At 39.2% G+C, this 23544-nt stretch overlaps 3 protein-coding genes and 3 pseudogenes across 3 annotated transcripts; 5 read left to right on the forward strand and 1 right to left on the reverse strand.

Moving 5' to 3' along the window:
- Nucleotides 1-2042: 2042 nt before the first annotated feature.
- Nucleotides 2043-4700, forward strand: LOC148907738 (52 kDa repressor of the inhibitor of the protein kinase-like; annotated as a pseudogene).
- A 1264-nt stretch (nucleotides 4701-5964) lies between these two features.
- LOC148907739 (uncharacterized) lies at nucleotides 5965-8890 on the forward strand. The gene is made up of 3 exons (XM_089035733.1): nucleotides 5965-6451; nucleotides 6530-7616; nucleotides 8206-8890. Exons 1-3 carry the CDS (start codon nucleotides 5965-5967, stop codon nucleotides 8888-8890), a joined length of 2259 nt encoding a protein of 752 aa, XP_088891859.1.
- A 6653-nt stretch (nucleotides 8891-15543) lies between these two features.
- Nucleotides 15544-17278, reverse strand: LOC116306341 (uncharacterized). Its single transcript, XM_031716382.2, has 2 exons — nucleotides 16178-17278; nucleotides 15544-15821 (listed from the first exon to the last, which is right to left on the reverse strand). Exons 1-2 carry the CDS (start codon nucleotides 16498-16500, stop codon nucleotides 15809-15811), a joined length of 336 nt encoding a protein of 111 aa, XP_031572242.1. The 5' UTR covers nucleotides 16501-17278; the 3' UTR covers nucleotides 15544-15808.
- A 2265-nt stretch (nucleotides 17279-19543) lies between these two features.
- Nucleotides 19544-20324, forward strand: LOC148907740 (uncharacterized; annotated as a pseudogene).
- A 101-nt stretch (nucleotides 20325-20425) lies between these two features.
- On the forward strand, nucleotides 20426-22241 carry LOC148907741 (uncharacterized). Its single transcript, XM_089035734.1, is given in 5 exon segments — nucleotides 20426-20461; nucleotides 20463-20737; nucleotides 20849-21328; nucleotides 21402-22119; nucleotides 22200-22241. Coding segments are annotated over 5 exon segments (1551 nt in total).
- Nucleotides 22242-22281: 40 nt separating this feature from the next.
- LOC148907742 (uncharacterized) lies at nucleotides 22282-23470 on the forward strand (annotated as a pseudogene).
- The last annotated feature ends 74 nt before the right edge of the window (nucleotides 23471-23544 follow it).

Below are 23544 nucleotides of genomic sequence, written 5' to 3' on the forward strand. Positions count from 1 at the left end.
TTTTAGCGGTAACAATATTTTGAGTTACTTTGACAAGCCGAAAAGGAAATGTTCTTTAAACTACACCGAGAATTTAAATTCTCTGTGTAACAAAGGTACATTGACCTTTGAGGAACATGTAGTGTTGCACTGCGGATATTATTCAAATTGACGTAATGAATGCAATCATTGCCAAAAAAAGAACAAAGTGGCGTCCCCTTTTTTCCGAGATGCTGATCACAGCTTCAGCTTTCAGCTTGCACTGATTTAGACAAATAACATAGCCTGCTGAACAAGTGTCAAAAAAAAAAAAAAAAAAAAACGCCATGTAAAGCCTAAAGGGGATTTGATACATATGCATGAAGCTGCTGAGATACGCCAGCAATTTCTCTCGTTCTGGTAAGCTTTAACGCAGTCCTAGCTAATTTGTTGCAATAATCTACAGTGTCTATCATGCACATTACATGCTTGTATTTTAAACATCAATTTTACAGAAATATTCAAGGAATAGAAAATGCGCGCGTTTTTGATTGGCGGAACAAGAGGCACAGCATTATTTAAATCTACGATCAAACATGCTCTTTAAAGCTAAGAGTTTTAATTTTAATTTTCTATTTATTGCAGAAATAGGTAAAAGGGAAGCCAAAGCAAGAGCTGAAGATGAGTGGCCGAAACTAGAATGACGACAGGGAAGAATTTAAAAATGAATTTAGGGAAATGAAAAAAAAAATTTTTTTTTAAACATGGTTGAAACCGAACAGTTGAAAAATGAAGTAAGATATTTCAATGAAAAATCTCTAAGGCAGGAAAACGACTTGAACAGATACATGGCTAAAACTGATGAGCTTGAAAATCTCGAAATAAGCTGTGCATAGGTCAGTTGTGCCAGTTTACTTTGAGAAAGGAAAAGATTACAAGCAGCCACGTCTCAGATATATTGATAAAGACATTGAACAGCTGTATGAAACTAGAGACGATCAAAAAGAAGCTCAAGAAAGGTGGACGAAATTGCAAGCGGACAAGATTGATCCAGATGAAAATAATGTTAAGAAAGTAATTGACTTCATGGAAGACAAGTTGAAAGAGAGGAACATAGAGGCCCATCCTTGTCCGTTGAACGAAGAAGAATTACAGGATATTGCAAGTAATTCACCAGGTCAGGATCAGCAACTTTTAAGAAAGGTGATCCAATTACATTTCACACACTTAGTTGCCATGGCATTGAGTGAAAGAAACAAACTTTCAGCTCTTATCTTGATACTGCAGTCAGGAATCATGTATATGAATTTCATACTTGTTTTCTCTGACTTTTTTTAATGTTTGCGTATCACTCAATTGAAGAATCGTTGTCGGGTTCAGAAACATAGAACATAGAAGCTGAGACCGAAATGGCACATGGGAAGTACGTTATTTAGATGCATGCTGTGACCGGCGACCCGTGGCATCATCCACTGTTCTTAAAACCATTGAGGTTGTTAACGTTGTGCTGAAGGTACTAAAACAGAAAAACAAGAATACGTTTGATAGATACGAGATAACGCAAGTGCATAAGCGGTTTCGTCTAAGTTGCAACCTATAAAAATGCGAAGCCAAACGGCTTTCTAAACCGACTGCATGGATGGCGCAAATGAATACATTATAATATCAATATGTCATTTCACATGTGCCATTTCGGTCTCAGCTTTTATGTTCTATGTTTCTGAGTCCGACAACGATTCTCCAATTGAGTGTATACGTTTTTATCAATATTTCTATCATTCACAAGGGTGGATCCAGGGTAGTTTACGTGATTTCCGTAAACTACTCAATTTTTTTCAAAGCTACACATTTCTTTCTAAATAATGTCAAAATATGTGTATTACATTATTCTAGAAACTTCTAGAAACAACTCAGTTGGTTGTTTTTCAGTTAATTATTAAGGAAAAGTCAAACAAAAATGAGTAATCTCGTCATTTCTGCCGATTTATTACCGATTCCCGCAAAAATTTTCGGGTTTCGGATATCTCCGTCGGTACGCATCGGAATGCTATCGGAAAACAGCCTTTGTCAAATAGAAACTCAGGGGGTGAGCGTGCGTAGTTGTAGAGCTAGGCCGGTGTGATGATCGTAAACTACTCAAAGAATTCTCTGATTGGCTGGAAACACATTGATTGTTTTGGAAACCACTCAAACCCTTTTCTGATTGGCTATCTACTTTGCAAACTACCTCATAAACTACCAGCAAAACTATAAAAAGCTAGACCTACCCCCGTTGGGTCTCTTTCGTTCTTATGATTAGAGTCATAGATTTGCTGTAGTTTGAACGAAGGAATATTCTACAATGCGTGGCGACCCGATTTGCAGGAGGGAGGACTGTTCTCCTTTCGACATTGGCTTGAATTTTAAAGAAATTGGCTCTTCATCACCACAAGATAAGCTGGGGTTCATTGAGAATGTGTGGAAACCAGGTGAGATTTTTGATTTCCCACTGTCAATAGAAAATAGAAAGCCTCGTAAGTTTGTCTTTGAATGGCTTAGAAGATATCCCTGGCTTGCATACTCTAAATATCTCGATGGAGCATTTTGTTTTCCCTGCGTTTTGTTTGGAGTAGAATCTGGTAGAAATGCTTATAAATTAGACAAGTTGTTGAAGTCCCCACTCACATGTTGGACTTCAGCGGCTTCGAGACTTACAAAACACGCCAGCGGTAAATGTGAGATGCACAATTTTGCTGTAATTGCCATGGATAACATTTTGAAAACAATGAGGCAGCAAGCGGTCCCAGTAGATCAGCAGTTGAATAATATTATTCAACAGCAAATCGATAGAAATAGGACGGTCCTTAAGTCTTTGTTTGAAACGATAATTTTCTGTGGGCGAAACAACATAGCTCTCCGGGGTCAACGCGATGATGACCCAACAAATGCTAGTCTATCAGGAAACTTTCAGGCTCTTCTAGAATTTCGAGTGCAGAGTGGTGATCAAATACTGCAGAATCACCTGGAAACTGCACCCAGAAATGCAACTTACATTTCTAAAACCATCCAGAATCAGATGATAGAAACAGTAGGTTCTTACATTTTAACTAGTTTGTCAAAGGAAATCAGAGACAGTAAGTTTTTCTCTGTTATGGCAGATGAAGCTGCAGACATTTCTAACAAAGAAAATCTTTCTTTAGTGATAAGATTTCTTGATTCAAGAAATATAATTAGAGAAGAATTTATTGGGTTTTCTCTTTGTGATGAGGGAACAACTGGAGCTGCCATCAAAGATAAAATACTTACAGCAGTAGCAGAATTAGGACTTTCTATGGACGACTGCAGAGGCCAGTGTTATGATGGGGCAGGCAATATGGCAGGTTGCTTGAATGGAGTTTCAACACTTATAAGAAATGAATTTGACAAAGCAATTTATGTTCACTATATGAACCACAGGCTGAATTTGTGTGTTGCTGACACATGCCAACAACCACTTGTTAGAAACATGATGGATACTGTTAAAAGAATTTCTGATTTTTTTAACAATTCACCAAAGAGACAGCAGTATTTGGTAATGAAGGTTAAAGAGATAATGCCTCAAGCTAACCATACTGTTCTGATAAATGTATGCCGAACAAGATGGATCGAAAGAATAGAAGGAATGGACAGAGTTGTAGAACTTCTTCGTCCTGTTGTTGCTACGCTTGAAGACATATCAATGAACAACAATGATCTTGGAACTGGGGACTGAAATCGACCTAGTAGAAATGATGCACAGACCTTACTGAATGCAATAACTTTTTCATTTATTGTTGCTATTGTTATTGTTAGACACGTTAGATTTAACCCGACCTCTCACTGTCAAATTACAAAAGAAAGCAATGGATCTTCTCAAGGCAAAGGATGAACTTGTACTTTTAAAGTCAGTCTTAACAGAGATGAGAACTGACATTGATGCCAGGCACAATGCACTCTACCAGGAAGCTGTCACTTTAGCAGGTCAAGTTTCAGTTCAACCAACCATGCCTAGAGTAGCTCAGAGACAAGTTCACAGAGCCAATGCTGCAGCCCGAAACCCTGAAGAATATTATAGGACAAATTTAACTGTAGTTTTTCTAGACCATATAGTCCAACAACTGAACAACAGATTTCAAGATGATGTGTTTGTTTGCTACAGAGCACTTTCAGTTATTCCATCAATTATGCTGGCCACTGGTATTGTTTGGAAGGATAATGTATTAGCCTTTTGTGAACATTATAGGCAGGATATACCTAATTATGCAGGTTTACAAGCAGAACTTATTCTGTGGAAGAGAATGTGGATGAGGAAAGATGATCTAGGAGAGGAAATCCCTGATACTTAGAAGGGACACTTGAGCACATTGACAATGTTGCTTATGCTAATATACATACCATACTTCAAATCCTTATAACTATCCCTATGTCATCTGCTTCTTGTGAAAGGTCCATTTCAACCCTCCGTAATCTTAAGAACTACTTAAGAAATACTATGGCTCAAGACAGAATGAATGGACTGGCACTGATGCATTGATGCATTCCCACAGAAACATGGACTTAGATCTTGAGGAAATAATAGATTTATTTGCTACTTTAAATCCTAGACGAATGAGAATGGAGAATATCTTACAGTAATATTTTATATAATATTTTTTGGACCACCACTCCAGTGTTCTTAGAGTACTTGTGAGTTATGTTCCATCTGGATTAATAATTATCTGATTTTTAATCCTTAAACTGATGGGGAACAGTGCAGGAACAAGGTGGAATTTTTAAAAACTTATTCTTTTCTGAAATCTATAATATTGTTCACTGGGTTTTAATTAAGCTTGAATGGTCTTTACATATTCTCAACTGAACTCAGCAATGAATTCATCTATAGTGGAACACCTCAATCTAAATAAGGTAATGTATTCATTTTGTATAATTTGCTAGTACATGTAAATTCTAGTACACTGATATTGTGACTGTATGTTCTCTATCTTTCATAAAGTATTCAATTTGCTGCCATGCCACTTTTCCTTTAATAGCATATATTTTGCATTGTACTTTTACATACTAATACTTTTGATGTCATTTTTTTCACATGATGTCCTTTGATGTGCTAGATTCTTCAACTGAGATAAATCTGTACCAGGATCTTGACTGCAGACAGCATGCTATGGTAGATGTATCCTTTTAGGCAGTTTATAACTAATAGGGGTATGGTGGGTTGGGTATAAATTCAGAGTAAGCTACTCATGTCCAAACCCTGGATCCACCCCTGATTCATCAATTTTTATCAAATTATCAGCTCTTATTTCAATTTTACTTCGATAACACACAATGCAAAAATGCGTTGCCACAAAACTCAACAACCACGTCTTCAAATTCTTAATTTTAAATTCAATCATTACAATTGCTGAATCATGCACTTTAAAATAATTTATAGATACAACTTTTGTCTTTTTTTTTTTTTGCCATTGGACCTTGGACGGTGCCTTCGCGTGTAACCATTAATAGGAGCACCCAGGGCTATCCCAAGAGCCTTTAAAAATCTGACGAGTAGTCAGTTGTAGGATCTATGCTGAACCTGAAATATTCTAAAATGAGTACTCCAGTATTTATACCAAAATACTCGTCCACAGTCTCTCTCGTTCCAATATTGTCAAGATGGCGGTGAAAACGAGAGAGACTGTGGACGAGTATTTTGGTTCTCAAAGCACGCTGGGTCCAAGTTTTCGGGACCCGTAAGTCCTTTCGGTCATTGTACCGTTACAGTCTCTAAGCGTGGAGACGGAACGGACGAGGGAGAGACTGTGGAAGAGTCTATAAACGAAGGAGTTTTCCAATAGCTGTTATTACAGTTCCGCAAGTCATTCTTGTGGTACAGCGGTATCGGCATGGAAATACACGGAAACAAGGCTATCGGGCGAACACAATGTGAATTTCTGAGGTTGAATGCAATATTTCACTTCAATTTGTCTTTAATCGTCGTACTTTTAAAGAAAGATTTCAACCTTCTTTATTATGACGAGACACTGCATAGCATACGGCTGTGTCAACAGTAGCAATAAAACAAGATGTGCTGGATTATCTTGGCATTCTCTGCCTATCAAGAACAAAGCATTACTTCGAACCTGGTTGATAAAAATCAAGCGAGAGAACACTCCCGTCACAAAGAATTCCTACTTATGCAGTGCTCATTTTTCTACAGAATGTTTCCAGAAAGCTATAGGTGGCAACATAGTATATTTAAAACCAGAATCTATCCCTACGATATTCAGTTTCAACCAAGAAAGGCCTTCGAGGAAAGCATCTCTCGATAGATCGCAGTCTGGGAAATCTACACTTGAGCAAACATGCGCCAACCTTGCAGACCTTGAGTTAAATGAAACAGAAAAACACAATGATATTCAACATGATATTCATTCATCACCGCTTGAAACAACAGATTCTACCGAAGAAATGCTTGACGAAGAAGCTCAGCCAACTGAACACAAACTTACTGACATTAGTCAGGAACACTCTGCACGGATTGCACAGCTTGAAGAGTCGCTCCAAGCAACGGAGAACGAACTAACACGTACGAAAGAACTTCTTGAACGCCGCATTGCTGAACTTGAATTTCAAGTGAAAGAGAATGAAAGGGAACTAAAAGAGGAAAGAGAAGCCAGAAAAAATTTGGAACAAAAGCTTATGGAAAATGTTTTCAACATCGATAATATCAAGAAGAATGACAAACTTTTCAAATTTTATACTGGCTTGGAAAATTATGAAGTTTTCAGCAGACTACTCGACTTTCTTGGACGAGAGGCAGCTTTCAGATTAGACTATGGCAACAAAGAGTTAGAAGGGGTGGATTTAAAGGACAAACCAGGACCTCAACGGGCTCTTTCAGTGGAAAACGAATTCTTTCTCCTTTTGTGTCGTTGTAAAGTTGGGCTACTGGAGGAAGATCTGGCTACTAGATTTAGAATATCCCAGAGCCTTGTGAGTAAAATTGTCATTACTTGGGCCAAGTTTGCTTATTTCAGATTCAAAGAGTTGGACATATTCCCTGATAGAGATGTCATAGAACTTCACAAACCTCAGTGCTTCAAAGACAAATACAAAGGGACCACAGTTATCATTGATGCAACCGAAATCTGTATTGAAAAGCCTAGCAACCCTGAAGCACAGCAGCTAACCTTCTCCAGCTATAAGAACAGTAATACACTCAAGGCATTGATAGGTATCACCCCCAGTGGTAGTATCTGTTTTGTATCAGAACTGTATGGAGGATCAATATCAGATAAGGACATCACTTTGAAGTCTAGATTTATTGAAAAGCTTCAAAGAGACGACGAAGTCATGGCAGATAGAGGTTTCAATATACAAGAGATACCGGAAGTAGTTCGCAAAGGTGTCAAGGTGAATGTTCCCCCATTCATGAACGAGTCTGGTCAATTCACTGAAAGTGAACTATCAAATACTCGGCGGATTGCAACACTCAGAATCCACGTTGAGAGGGCCATCGAAAGAATCAAGAACTACCATATACTGGACTTCATTCCAGTTGCATTGTGTAAGAATGGACTAATTGATATGATTTTTTTAATATGTGCTTTGTTCACCAATTTCTTACCTCCCCTTGTAAATTGGCAACTTATACTTAATTTACAACACTTTTTATTTGAACAGTATCAATATTAAGATATCATATTCTGGACTTCATCCCACTTACATTGTGTAAAAATGGACTAATTGAAATGCAAACTTGAGCTCAAGTTAGTACTAATTTACTACTACATGTAAACAATGTTCACAGGTGAGCACTCTACAAGCAAAAGGTAATGTCTTATGTAGTTGCTGCTTCAACTTGAGAGTAATATGTTTTTTTAACATATTACTCACAAATGTTATAATATCTTTGAATTACAAAATATTATGATGGTAGTGATTGTTACCAAAAAAGGCATTTTGTTTATTTCTTGTTATGACCTTATGTTAGAGTCATTACATTTAACCCATGAAATAGTTAGGGGACTGCTAAGCTAGTTGTAAACCATTGTGATTGTTTGCTTTTGTTTTAATTGAACCATTACACTCAGTTACATAACTAACATTCACTAACATTCAGTTAGTGTTTCACAGGTTAAGTGTAATGACTATGCCTACACTGTATTAACAATATTTTGTGAGCAATTGAAATTCACTCAGCCTGTAAGGTTAAACAGTACTAAAAATAGTTTTGATACATATTGTTTAATTTGTGGGGGTGAATTATAGAGAATGGGCGGCGCCCATCGTGACTCCAGTAAAGAAAGACGGCAGTGTCAGGGTAAGCGGGGATTTTAAAGTAACAATTAACCCGCAACTAGAAATCGACGAATACCCCCTTCCACGCATAGAAGACATCTACGCCAGTCTTAGTGGGGGTAAACAGTTCAGCACTCTTGATTTGCGCCAGGCCTACCTCCAAATGGAGGTTGATGAACAGTCCAAGCATTACCTTACCGTCAATACTCACCGAGGGCTGTTCCAATACAAACGCTTACCGTACGGTGTGGCCTCGGCACCTGCCATCTGGCAGAGAGCGATGGATCAGGTATTACAGTGCCTTCCAGGAGTACAGTGTTACCTAGATGATATCGTAGTGACCGGTAAGTCTGAAAGAGAACACCTGGATGTGCTGGACAAGATGTTGCAGAGGCTGGAGGAGTATGGGCTAAAGGCCAACAAAGGGAAATGCAAGTTCATCAAAGAGTATCTGGGTCACGTGATTTTTGCGGAGGGTGTACGCCAATCGCCAAAAAAGACTAAAGCCATCGTAGATATGCTAGCACCCCAGGACGTAGCACAGCTGCGCTCGTTCCTAGGCATGGTCCAGTACTATGCAAAGTTCACACCAGATCTCGCTACGGTCCTAGTGCCACTTCATCATTTGCTTAAGAAGAATGTTAAGTGGACCTAGTCGAAGAAAGAAGCGGATTGCTTTGAGTCTGTTAAAAAGATGCTGCTGGAGGACAAAGCACTAACCCACTACAATCCCGACCTCCCGCTAGTTATGGCCTGCGACAGCTCATCGTATGGTCTCGGAGCTGTCCTATCTCATCGTATGCCGAATGGAAACGAGAGGCCGATCGCGTTCGCTTCTCTTTCATTGTCAAACACTGAAAAAAAATATTCGCAGATCAAGAAAGAGGCGTTTTCTATCGTGTGGGGAGTGAAAAGGTTCCAGACATACCTCGAAGGGAGGAGCTTCGAGCTAATAACCGACCACAAGCCGCTGAAATATATTATGGACCCTGGGAAAGGCAGTACCAGTTACCGCTGCCGCAAGGCTGCAACGCTGGTGTCTTTTCCTGGGAGCCTTCACGTACACCATCCAACACCGAAACACCAAACAGCACGCGAACTGTGGCGGACTTTCTCGCCTACCGCTGGCGGAAAGCCCTAAAGACAAACATGCTGAAACCGAAGTTTATTTCATGACTGCGGTAGAAGATCACCCAGTGAAAGAGAAGGAGCTCAAGAGACACACTCGCAGAGATCCAGTTCTGGCCCGTGTCCTCGAATCAGTGCAGAAAGGATGGGAGGACGATATGATTACTCCGGAAATCGCCCCTTATGATCATCGCAAGGATGAAATAACCTTACTGCACGGAGAGATCCTGATGTGGGGAACCAGAGTTATTGTTCCGAAGAAGTTGCAAGACAGGGTTCTGCAAACCTTTCACGAGGGACATATCGGGGTGGTTAAAATGAAAGGCCTCGCCCGAGGTCACGTGTGGTGGCCAAACATCGATAAAGACATCAAGCGTGTTGGGAGACAGTGCGAGGACTGCCAAGAACTGGCAAGAAACCCATCATCTGCACCCCTACATCGTTGGGAGTTCCCCACGCAACCTTGGAAGCGAGTCCACATAGACTTCGCGAGACCTTTCCAGGGGAGAATGCTCCTAGTCTGCGTGGATGCCCATACGAAATGGCCGGAAATAGTGGTAATGAAAAACACTACTGCTGAAGGGACTGTGGAGGCTCTGCGCTCAATTTTTGCTCGACTGGGTCTCCCAGAACAAATAGTGTCCGACAACGGGCCGCAGTTCACTTCTGCAGAGTTTAGGAAGTTCACAGAAGGGAACGGAATCCGTCACGTTACAGGAGCGCCCTACCACCCAGCAACCAACGGTCTAGCTGAGAGACTAGTCCAGAGTTTTAAACATGCAGTGAAAGCAGATAAGTCGAATAGAATGCTCCAACACAAGATCGATCGGTTCTTGCTGGCGTATCGCACTGCGCCGCATGCTACAACCGGTATAAGTCCAGCGCAGTTGCTGTTCCAGAGGAATCCAAGGACCAGGTTAGATCTCCTTAAACCGAGTGTCAAGAGCACTGTAGACGGAAAGAACCTACAAGATGAAACTAGGCCTTTCTCGGTTTTCCGCGAGGGTGACCGAGTCTGGATTCGGAACTATCAAGATGGTCCCAAGTGGGTTCATGGTACTGTTCTGGAGCAGGTGGGGCCGGTGTTATACAAAGTCCATACACAGGAGAAAGTGTGGAGGAGACATTTGGAACAGCTGCGTCGTGATCAGTCTCAGTTGTCACCTAGGCAAGAGCCCCCGGCTAGTACAGACGCCGTGAACTTGAGTGGTCATGATGTCAAGGTCAGCACTGACTGCCCAGCTGAAAGAGCGCCATCAACCGCTGATCCTACCATGGATGTCAGTCAACCCGTTGACGCTCCTAGGCCTCAGCAGAGTCAAGCAGCTGAAGGTCTAAAGACTACTCGCTCTGGTCGGGTTATTAGGACCCCAGCTAGGTTCAAGGACTTTGACTGTTCTGGACGATGAGCATAAGAACGCTCAATTATTCTATTTGTATTGTTTCGGTGTATCTTGATAGATGGAAAATCTATGTACTTTGCTTTTTAACTTTGGTAATAACAGAAGTCAATTCTCAGAAAGAAGAAAATTAATGATTAATTAGTAATTAATATGATCTATAACACTGCGCAACATCTACAACTATCAGCGTCATCACCTGTGGTTTAGCCAAACTATGTTACAACACGCAGCGGTTGAGTTAGCAGACCCCCGGATCCTTACCAGTGAAAAGGGACAGAACAACAACAACAACAACAGCAACAACAAAAAAGATATAAGATGAAGTGGGATGTGACGTCTTCTCATTCACAGTGTCACGCCACAAATGTAAGTTGACCTTTTTCTTGTCCTTTTTTTTCTGTATCCCTCGAGACTGTTTAGACAACTATACACATACGCAGGTAAAAAGTCAGAGTTGAGTGTTGAGGATGGTTGTATGGGTCTTGGCTAAACCAGGAATCATGTTTCCAGAAAAATATTTACCCCTCGCATGTTTCTTCAATGTTTCCCAGTTTAGCCACATGCGAAACATTGCTGCGTGCAATAAATTTTGCAAAATTTGCTTCCAAGACGTAAAAAATGTTTCTGCTGTGCGGTAGAAATATTGTATGCTTCAAAGACGCATCTAAACAATGTTTTCCGATATTTCCTGGCAGTTTTGCTACTTTGGAAACATTTTTTGGAAACATGTTCCCTCGTTTAGTTAGGGCCCTACTCCAAGGATCTATACCTAATTAAGCTTCGAAAATTAGCACCAAAGAGATGCAATAAGCTAAACAAGTATTAGAGGTTGAAAGGAAATACCTAAACAACAAAGTTCTAGCAAAAGAAAAATATATATATATATAATAATAATAACTATATTCTAGTCTGCAAACAAAGTAAAATTAATCATTATTGCCGAATAACACTCTGGTGGTCCAATTCCGTTTGAGGGAAACTGAGGGAAACGTAAACAACCAATTGATCCTACTGGGGCACATTGTGTTCCATTTGTTAAAGCCTGATTTGCAGCTTTTTGTGAACACAAAATATTAAAAAGGGATAAACTTTCTTGTAACCTCCAAGTGGTACATTGGGGTATCCGTGCTCTCTGCACTTTGCACAGGATCTAACCGAGGGAGCATGATTAAGAGACAAGATGAAAGTGTAGACGGGAAACGAAACCGATACTCAGATTGAGCGCAGATCATTTTACAATAATTACAATACGAAAACCTGGAAATTATATTGAATGTATCAAATTTAGGGAATTTTTAACAAATTAATAATAATAATGACTTTATTGGATAAACACAATTACTAGCGAACTAGTAGTTTTCATTGTGGTCCATATTACATGCCAGAAATCGGTTAAGATGGAAATATCAAAGCTCGTGGACTAGACTCATTGTATTATAAATGTTCCCAGAAAACTTTAGAAGTCATCAAGTTTTGCGATTTTAGCTTTAACTGTTCAAAAGTTACATACATACATACATACATAATCTTTATTTAAGCACGGATGTCTCATCATACAAAATGGCCTTCCTAAGAGCCGTGTTAAAATTTATAATAGAATAATAAAGCAGGAGCACAATACGACCTCACCTTAGTAAAATTGTTAAAAGGGGAGAGTACCTCCGCTGGCAGAGTTTATTACGAATTCTGATTATTGAAAAAATCATCCAGTGAGTTATGGAAGTTACTTAAGGTTGACACACTTTTCATATTATCAGGGAGGCTATTCCAAAAACAGCCCCTCTGTAGTCCCTCTGTTATACGAGCTGAATTTTGTAGTGGCCCTCAAGGGCTCCTCAAAACCCTCCCCGCCCCCCGCCCCCCTCTCCTCGCTACCGGAACGAAAAGGGCTAAGGAAATTTCCAAAAAACGGTGCATAAGCTATTCGATGTAAGGCGTCATAGACAATTCAAGGCTAAAGCCTATCTAAGCAAGTGCATATGTTACAATGGGCCATACTAAGGCAGATAAAGGAAGACTAATGCACTCTAAGGTGATCGATCTTATCGCTTCGCCATAAGCTGCACACGACTCCGACTTTGAGTCCGTGAAACCAGGCTTATTGCTCCCCTCCTCTTCTCCTGTTCTGCCCTATCCTCTGCACTCTGCTGTGCTCCGAACTTCTTTCCTCTCCTCTCTTTTCTTCTCCTCTCTCTTCTTGTCCTCTACTTTCTTCTTACAAATCGTACGCGATTCTTTTTTTTACTAAAAAAATGGAATTCGAACAGCAAAACGTTATCTGAAAGCAAATTAAGACTAAGAACTTCATTTTTTTTTTCCTCAATGGAAGTCTGTATTTCTTTATTTCTTCTGTAGAAACAATGGAAAATTTCTGTATTTTTTTTCGCTTCGAGTTCCATTTTTGTACTAAAAAAATCCAGCAAAATTTGCTAGCTTTCACTCAGCTAATAAAAGCTTTTGAATATCATTATCTGCTGGAAGTCTGTATTTCTTTCTTTCTTCTGTAGAAACAATGGAAAATTTCTGTATGTTTTTTCGCTTCGAGCATCAATTTTGTACTTAAAAAATCCAGCAAAATTGCTGGCTTTCACTCAGCTAATAAAAGCTTTTGAATCTCATTATCTGCTCCACATGGTAATCAAACACTGACCACCATGTGCTATCAGCCAGAAAGAATTATGTTTAAAACTTGCTATTCAGCTGATGAAAATTTCGCACGAGACAGAAATGACGTCAAGTGAAAGCCAGCAATATCTTGCTCCCGATATGTTATTTTTTATCGTGCAAAATGTCACGCCACCGGCTTTTTTCACGTTCTGATCACGTGCATTGGTTTATATTCACCATTCTATTCACGTGCGTTGGCCTTCCTCGATGACAAAGAGGTTTTGCCTATACGAAGCAGTAGCCACAAAAACCGTCGGGTGGTTTTAAACAACTTTATTCAATATTAAATCATTTAAAATGTTTTAAACTTTAAATAAAATCATATTTAAATGTGTTGAACCATTTTAGGCTTAGCAAATTTTATAAGCTTCAATTGTGACTAAGAATGAGTTTAGTTTGACTCTTTTACGATCAAAGGCACTGTAGCGGCTTGGGGTCACCCTTGCTGTCACTAGACCCGCGGTTACGCCGCTTGGGGAGAAAGGCTTAAACACTGTAATCCACACTCGATTCTTTATTGCAATAATGTTGGATCACGTAAAAACTAAAACATAATACAAAGGACATAAATAACTAACTATAATCGACTATAATCGGGTTACTAAGCTAGAATCACATGCGTAAACTTTGGTAACATTGTATAAGTTTGGTTCTTTAAATCATAACAAATTTGTATACGTTGAAGTATAAATCTAAAGATATTGATGGGTTTCTTCCGTAATCAGGTATAGGTGATTGTAAATGATCATGTAACACTATATATATGATATAAAAGGGGGGGGGGGGGGGGGAATAAGAAGGATAACATAGTATATACCTCTTTCCTCCCGTACAGTATTCAATCTAAAGCCACGAGGCTGAAACATTATACTACGCTAATAATAATTGACGAAGTGACGTAATCGAATAAACAGCAAATCATTTACAGGCACTGAACTATCAATGTCTAATAAATTCTACAGTTAAAATGATCCTGATAGAGACAGCATTTGCAAGCTAATGCAGTTTTAATTATTTATCAATATCTATTAACTACAATATGATCATTATCGTAGCAACGTTTCCGCCACTATCACTTTCTCTTAGAGACAATAAATGCAAGAAAAGGCAGTTGATTATTTACCAATATCTATGAATAACTACAAAAATTATGATTACGAGAGAAACGCCACTCTCACTTTCTTTTAAAGACAGCAAATGCTAGCGAAGGCAGTTTTAAATACTTATCAATATATTTTAAAAGCTACAAAAAATGATTATGATAGAAACGAAACAACGGTCATTTTTGCTCATATTTTTCAGTTTCAAGATTTTGTACATTTAAGGTCTTACAAGGGTGAAAAGCACTGCGCTTGTTCATTAAAAGGGCGGGAAAATATCAAACACGTGTTAAAACAAAGATTGTTTTAATCTCTTCAAATTTACTTTCTTCAGCTCGGCAAATCATACCAGAGTCATTATCTATGTCCTCCAATAATTCTTATTAAGGTTACTGGAGACCTTCAGGGGTATGTTTCGTTTAAGACTCTCTCTTCGCAAACCTTTACACAAAATCCCATAAAACTATATATCGTTTTCAAGGTCATATAATAAAGATTCAGAAAATAATATTATTTGAAAGTGACTTCTTAATTTGAAACAATGCCGGAGCCTTAAACACAAATCGGGCAAGTTCAGTTGAGGTCAATTAATGAACATAAATATAGCGCATATAGCCAAAGGAATTTCACTATGTGAATAAGCAAAAGATAAACAACAAAAGGGTCTGAGCGGTTTTTGATATTTTACTTCATTTAAAGTTATTGAATTTTAAAGTTGGAACGTCGAAAAATGTCAATGACGGTTAATATTTTACCGCATAAAAAAACGAAATACTCAAAATATCAAAAATCGCTCTCACCCTTTTGTAGATTATCTTTTGCTTACTCACATAGTGAGGTTCTTTTGGCTATACGCGCTAACGCTATTTCCATTAATTCACCTCTACGGAATGTGCCCGATTTGTGTTTAAGGCTCGGTATTGTTTCAAATTAGAAAATAATTTTGAATTATTATTATTTTCGAAATCTTCATCATATGACCTTTAAAACGATATATAGTACAAGGGGGTTTTGTTGACCTTGTTGCGTAGGGAGAGCTTAAAAGAAACATAGCCCCGAAGGTCTCCAGTAACCTTAAATAATCTGTTACTGATTTCATTTATTTGCAACGCTGAAAGACGCAGTGCGTTTTCCCCGTGTTTATTAAACTACCAGAAATGGTTTAATCTATAAGGCGGTGTCTTCTTTAAGATCACCAATCTTGTTACAGTGTTTTTACTTTCATCATCTTCAGCCTCCACCACTTATTGATGCTCGGTTATCAATATTTCGTTTTCAATCGTTTATTCTGCAGCAAAGAATCATACCACTTTTTAACAATGCGATTGAATAAAAAAAACTCTGAGCAATAAAAAGCGTTAAACAAGGGCTAATATGCGAATAGTAACATGTCAGGATAGCATGGTTTTCAGAGGAAAAAACCCTTAATTATTGGAACCTAAAACGATGGTGCAATTACTCCGGTTTCTGGAAGATGTTTTTGGATACCATATCTTTGATTCCTGTGTTCATATACGTCTATTGGATTCTGGGATGAGGGAACCGAAAACCAATTAAAACCAATAACAATACTTATAACAACTATGCAAAGCCTTATCACATTACTAATGTTTTGCATCGTCAAGATATTTGCTTTGTACTCACCTCAGAGGTTTGGAGTTTGTCTTCCAGGCAATTGGGTTCATGCACAGTATGAACAGCGATGGACAGAGTGCATCACCTTGTGGAATTCCTGTCTTGAACCGTATTGTTGGAGCGATCTCTTTGCCTTGGGCCGTTTGAGGAACAATGCAAGTATTCCAACTGTTAGCCAGCTTCTTCATCACTCCAGCAAACCATAGGGGGAATCTGTGTAGAGTGAACATTTTAGATAACCAGCAAAGATCAACAGAGTCATAGGCTTTAGTTACATCAATCCAGGCCATGCTGAGATTTCTATTTTCTCTCTGAGCATCCTCACTAACCATCTTCCATTGCCTCTTCGATCTTCTCGATCCATTCTACTTCCATATCTCCGGTTCCTTGTTCTTCGCAAAGACTTTTCCAAAAACTACTCGCTTCATCAATGTTAAGTTCGTGAACTTATTGTTATTGTCTTGTGTCGCTTGCATAGTTCCGCCGTACTTTGGTTGGTGAACATTCGTCTGATTTTCTAACATTTTTGCAAAGGTGGTATATACACTTCTAGGATCCGCGAAGAATGTTTGAATGAGATTCCTTGCATCTTCAAGCTTCTTTGCACGCCAAAATTTTCTCTTCAGCTTCCGCTTTGACTTTCCCCTCTCCATGTAGATAACTATTATTGTCATTATTATTTTTATTATGATAAGTTTTATTTGTCTGTATATATCATGTTTACACTGACCAGCGGACTAAGTGTCACGGAATAACTTAAGTAGATCTTAGGGGATTTAATTCATTACTGTTATCAGGTGTTAAATCATTTAGTAATATTAATCCTTTGCCTATGATTAGAGATCTTTGTCTATAGGTAGTTTGTTAGCTTAGTATTGTTCCTGAAATACTTATATACGCCCTTTCATAACAAATGCGGAGAAGAAAGCGATCAGTAGTTGTGAGCTGTGCAACGAAACACAGCGCGGTTGGTACAAGAAAACTGAGAAGAAAACGGTCGTCCAAGAAAGCAACTCACACAGAGTTCCACTAGAAAAGACGTATACGTACTGAAACAGTTGAGAAGATAAAGTTGAGGAAGAAAACCTTTGAAAGACAACCTCAGCAGAACGCTTGGGAAAAGGCTATTTGGTAAAGATAAAGAAAGAAAGAACTGAACTAGTACCGCAGAGAGGAATTCCGTCGAGAAGAAGACTGTACTAAACAAGAACGTCAACCGCTTGGGAATGAGAGACTTTACAGAAGCTTTGAAAACCAAAAAGTAAGCATGCTAAAATAAGGAACACTATTCCACCACGTTAGCTTATTTAGGTAGAAAAAAAAGAATAGGAAGATTCATAGTTTAGATATTTCTAAAGAATTCAAAGTTAAAATATTAGAAAATACAAACTTTACAAGATATTTAATAAGTTGCGTGATCTTTAAAACTTCACATTATTATTATCATATTATCATTTCCAAGTCTGTGAATAAGTTATCAATCAAGTGGTATCGAGTTAACAGTTTATTTAAGTTATGTAATTTATCTAAGAAAATACCAGTGATTAATTTGCAAAATCAGAGTGGAAAATAGCTTTAGGATGATCGATAATAAAAGTGGTTGTGATACATGCGTTTGTTGATTTCTTTGAGGGAAGGCTTAAGGTATGTCGGCATAACTAGGGTGACCTCCACCTGTTCGGTTACACTAAGTCTAGGCTGGTTAAGTTCATCATTTTTTACAATCCTTTTTTTCAGAACTTCTTGACTGTATTACCATTCTGGCTTACAATCCATTTTTGGCATCGTTCTATAAGAAAGTTTACTTCCCTATTATTATCATTATTGTTACTATCATCATTATTATGATAATAACAATAATAGTCAGGTGGCTAAGTGGTTAGATCTATACACAGCGGACAAAAGCACCAAAATTTGCATGAATGTAGAATAGAGTATTGTAATCAATATTAGGACCGGTGCCCACTTCAATCTCTTCAGGATCCCATATTAATTGGACTTTAATTTTATGAAAAATGTAAGTCATGGGCTCCCTCTGGTCAATATTTTATAATTTTGGTTTTTTGGCCGATGTTCTTTTTAAAATTCACATTTGTGATTCAAAATAGCTAGAACTGTTTGCTTTTATCATTTCCGTTAATAAATATATTTCAAACATCGAAATAATAGCGAGTTTTTAAATAAATACTTGTCAAGCTCGTACCCAGTCCTCAACTCGGTCATCCAAGATGGCGGCTGTCAAGTGTCACTACACGAAATGTAAGTAGACAAGAAAAATGGTAATTTTCTTCTTAAAGTTGAGCAATATTCCTATTTTTTCATTGTTTTGAATGTCTGTAGACTTTGATTCGAGATATGATGACTATCTGGGGGCATTTGTTTTAGAAACTATAAGATATGATTGTACGTGCTTTTTTACAGGTTTAGTTTTAAGGTGAGATGGTACTCAATTGGAACCTATGCATAATTTGCCAGGAATCAACTCGTGAAGCTTTAAGATGTCCCAAAAATGCACATACCTTCAGCTGCGATGTGTACAGCTCTTTTTTGGACAATTTAACAGGGTTTAAGAATATAGATTATCTTCCTGTTGAGATAAAATTTGACATCACAACAACAACTGTAGATGATCTTATCAGCAATGACGCGAAATGGCATCAATCATGTCACTTAAAGTTTAGCCTGTCAAAGCTCAGAAAAGCTCAAGCAAGAAGGAGTAAATTTAATAACCGAAAAGATGTAAGATCTGCTAAACGTCCTCGGAAGGGAACCAGTATTGATCAGAATGATCAGAAATGCATCATTTGCGATGAGGGGGTTGATACTGGTATACTTCACTGTTTCTCCACACTTGAAGCTGACAGGAATTTGCGTCGGATTGCCACGGATCTGCAGGACTTCCATCTACTTGCGAAAATATCAGGTGGTGATCTAATTGCCATAGAAGCGAAATACCATATGAAATGCTTGACAATATTGCGAAATAAGCACCGGTCTCTGGAACGCAAAAGTGCAATGTCGACAGAGGCTGAAGAGGAAGAAAAAATCAATGAGTCACGGGCGTTTGTTGAATTAGCTGAATACATCACAGATTCTGTGGAAAATGGAAGCGTGTTTTTTGTACTTTCAGAACTCCACATGTTGTATGAAAACCGTCTTAAGGATTTTGGAATAGAAAAAACAGTGAATCGCTTCAGACTTAATAATAAAATACTAGAACACTTCAGAAATGCTCAAAAACAGAATGATGGACGACAGACAGTAATCATCTTCCAAGATGGATTAAAAAACCTGGTTAAAGAAGCTGTAAAAGAAAGAGACTTCTCGGATGACACCGCAGCTTTGACTCAAGCCGCAAAGATAGTACGACGAGATATGTTCTCCCAAGAAGGATTTGAATTCTCCGGCACTTTTCCCCTTGGGTGCCAAGAAAATTCTGTACCAGCAAGTTTGAAGACCCTCATTTCTATGTTAATTAACGGTATGAACCTCAAAGATCAAGAACATAAGGAATCTCAGTCATGCCTTACAGTGTGTCAAACTGTGTTGTTTAATGCCAAGAAAAGATCGCCTTCCACTTCTATGCGACATTCTTTGATGCGTGAACCACCACTTCCCATTTACATCCGTTTAAACATCCATTCCTTGACGAGATGTAAAACGGTTATAGCCAAGCTCTATCAGTTGGGTTTGAGCATCTCATAAGATAGAGTCATGGAAATTGAGGAATGGTTGGCAGCTGCAGTTTCACAGCGTTACAATGAGGATGGTTGTGTGACACCTGCCTGCCTGAAAAAAGGGATATTCTCAGTTGGCGCTCTTGATAATCTGGACCACAACCCAAGTTCGATGACTGCAACATCATCCTTCCACGGAACTGGTATAAGCATCTTTCAGTTTGAAACCCAGAATAACCCTGGTCAGAGCCGACCGTTGATAACTGTCCCACCTCCTGGTATGACTAACCATTTCATCCCTGACAGCTATGCTGTTGTTCCTCCAATAGAGCTAAATAAAACAGCTAATTCAGTTCCAGAACGTAACCAGAGTGCAATCAATGACAATCTGGAAGATGAAAAATCACGAGAGAAACGTTGGGACGAGTATGCGCTAGAACTGCTGCACAAAGAAAATTTAACTTCAAAGGATTCCATAGTATGGGCAGCCTATCACTCAACCAATCAATCTCTCGAAAAAGACCCCCCAGCTATATCTGCTCTACTTCCCCTCTTTTACGAAAAAGCTGCAACACCTGCTATGATAAAGCATGGAATGGATGTGCTGAAACGAGCCAATTGCATTTTAAAATCCCTCTCAGCTTCCAGTTATAGCTCTTGATCAACCGTTGTATGCTTTGGCAAAGATGGTGCAGTGGAAATGGCCGCAATCCTATGGGGAGGATAAGTACGTGGTAATGTTTGGAGGATTACACTTGGAGATGGCACTATGGAACACTCTTGGTGATTTGCTCGAATCCTCTGGCTGGACAACCGCCTTAGTTGAAGCAGAGGTTGCATCATCTGGTGTTGCCGATTCATTTCTGAAGGCATCACACCTAACAAGAACACGGTAATTTTGTTGAGCGGTCACATAATCCATTTGCAATACGATAAAGCATGTTTTTCTTCTTTTTTAGCTAGATTTTTGTGACTAAAATATAAACTGTATACCTCTTTCCAGACATGCGCATCAAGTAACACTTTTGGCGTTGAGCAAGTTGAAGCGTGAAGCCTATTTTCTTGGCCTTGGTGAGGATGGCGAGACCTCAGTTAGTGATTGGGAGTCACAATTACGTAATAGGAGCCCAACATTTCTGTTTTGGGACATGATTCTTGAATATGAAACTCTCATTCTCATGTTCATCCGTGCTCATAGGGACAAATGCTTCTCCCTGTATGTTGAAGTCTTGGAAGAACTGATCCATCTTTTCTTTGCACTTGATCATGTCAACTATGCGAGGTGGGTTCCTATTCACTTGAGAGATATGCGATCTCTTCCCGCTTCCATCAAGGAGTTTGAGCAGGAACAGCATTGGGTGCTATCGAAGACAAAAAACAAATTCTCTGCAATTCCTATCGACCAAGCCCATGAGCAAGAGAACAAGAACGTCAAGTCAGTAGGGGGTGCCGTTGGACTCACTGAAAATCCAGTTGCATTCAGGTAACTCTTTATAGACGTCAGCCGCGTAACAGTTGTGTTAGTTAACAAGGTCTTGTTTGTTCTTTTATTCCAGAAGGTGGATGCTTTCAGGTCCGGAAACAGCAAGACTCATCGTCCAATTTGAAGACAATTATCTGGAAGATAATGATCCAGAAAACCCAAGAAACTTTCAGAACCATGAAACAGGACAGGCAGCCCAGCGAACCTTTCGACGTCAGGTAAACAGTCTGGCCGATGTTATCAGAAATCTTGGCAATCCTTTTCTTGATGACTTTCCGGAACTTGTGACTCTCGACAACCGAGATTGCATGGATAGTGCTGTTGCTGAAGCATTAGCATCACTAGAAGTCACTGGAAAGGCAAAGTACAAGGAGTACCGTAAGGCTGTCATCGAAGATCGAACAAAGTCGATCCATGATCCCATCAACAAAAACAACCTGCCAGTTTTCAAGAAACCCCAGCGAAAATCAATCTCTAAAACAGGGAAGAAGATTTCAGCTCTTCAGAATAATGTGGCCCTTTTTGCACATCTATATGTTGCAATGCAGAGTAGAGAAAGTGACCTGAAAGACTTCTTCTCCCATGAAGTACAGCCCTTTCCTCCATCCCTTTCTGAGTTTGGTAATCTACGTTTGCCGACAGCTAAGTCAGATTTGCTTGCTTGTCTGCCTGGATCAACTGAACAAACGAATCCACCAACTCACTTTGACTGCAGAGTTCTCGATGGTGCTGTCATTGTTCACTGCCTTCCCACGACAGGTGCTGTGACGTTTGATGATTACTCAGACAAGGTGTTTATCCCATATTTAGTGAACCAGCTACAATCGTCAAGTAGAGTTGATGTTATATGGGACACATATGTTCCTGGTAGTCTAAAGGAGTCGACAAGGGAGAAAAGAGGAGCTGGCATTAAAAGGAAGGTTTCAGGTCAAGCAAAGTTACCAGCCAACTGGATGCAATTCCTCCGAGATTCACAGAATAAAACAGAGTTGTTCCAGTTTCTATCACTAAAAGTATCACAATTCAACTTCCTTGATAATAAGAGTATCCACATAACGTCAGGTAACTGCAGAGTGCATTAGGTGTATTGATTTTATTGATAAGTGTGTAAATGATATAATGTTCCATAATGTCTATTTTTGCGCAATCACAGGGCAAACAGTATTTGCAAGTGGATCTGCAAACCCGATGCCAGACTGCAATCACGAGGAAGCAGACACCAGAATTGTTGTCCATCTGCGTCATGCATTGAACACTGAAAATACCGTCACAACTCTTGTCAGAACTGTGGATACAGATGTCGTGGTGATTCTTGTTGGGAAGTTCCACGATATGAAAGCTGTCAATTCAGACGTAGATATCTGGGTAGCCTTTGGAATGGGAAGAAACTTCAAGTTCCTTAGCATTAACAGGATTTGTGATTCCCTTGGCGTACAGAAGTCGCGCTCCCTCCCTGTTTTCCACGCTATTACCGGCTGCGACACTACGTCTGCATTCTGTGGGAAAGGCAAACGGTCGGCCTGGCAGGCTTGGGTACTTCGTAACGACAGTGTGACACCCACTTTGGATTTCCTTGCTACGCATCCATTTCAGCAGCTGACCTCAGATTCAACCCACTTCCATGAGCTTGAAAGAATGACTATCATCATGTACGATAAGTCAAGCCCTTTGAGCTCCATCAACGATGTAAGAATGGATCTGTTTTGTAGACACAACAGAGCAATTGGCAATATTCCTCCTACTCAGGTAAGACAATTTAGGCAAAATCAAAGAAATAGAAACTAGTTTTAAAATAATATAACTTAGAAATATAACCGATTTAATGCCAAGTTTTGTGTCTCTAGAATGCACTACTGCAGCATTTTAAGAGAGCTATCCTCCAGGCAGGTATCTGGACATCGAGTTACATAAGCAACCAGGATATTCCTTCTCCTGATCAATTTGGCTGGCACAAAATTGACGACGTGTGGACGCCTGTTTGGATGACCATTCCAGAGGTGTCTAAGGCTTGCCAGGAATTACTCAAGTGTGCATGCAAGGCAGCCGTGTACCAGATGTAAATGTGTGAAGGCTGGCCTAGATTGCACTCCTCTTTGCAAGTGTCAATGCAATGCGAGTAATAGAATTTTGGCGTTTGTATAAGGAATATCTATTTGCGATTCCCTTGAATCGAAGATACATGTCATACAAGGAAGTATTTAATTGCATAAACTATA

The sequence above is a fragment of the Actinia tenebrosa genome, unplaced genomic scaffold (genome assembly GCF_029948245.1).
Source record: "Actinia tenebrosa isolate PJP-AT-01 unplaced genomic scaffold, QUT_ActTen_1.0 PGA_scaffold3__52_contigs__length_22856419, whole genome shotgun sequence".
NCBI lineage: Eukaryota > Metazoa > Cnidaria > Anthozoa > Actiniaria > Actiniidae > Actinia > Actinia tenebrosa.

What these genes read in the sequence shown, in the direction of transcription:
- LOC116306341 (XM_031716382.2), bottom strand. Translation starts at nt 16,500, where the DNA reads ATGGTTAGTGAGGATGCTCAGAGAGAAAATAGAAATCTCAGCATGGCC.
- LOC148907739 (XM_089035733.1), top strand. Translation starts at nt 5,965, where the DNA reads ATGACGAGACACTGCATAGCATACGGCTGTGTCAACAGTAGCAATAAA. An exon ending in ACACAAACTTACTGACATTA is followed by an intron (nt 6,452 to 6,529) that starts GTCAGGAACACT and finishes CACGTACGAAAG; the next exon opens with AACTTCTTGAACGCCGCATT. An exon ending in CAACACTTTTTATTTGAACA is followed by an intron (nt 7,617 to 8,205) that starts GTATCAATATTA and finishes GGTGAATTATAG; the next exon opens with AGAATGGGCGGCGCCCATCG.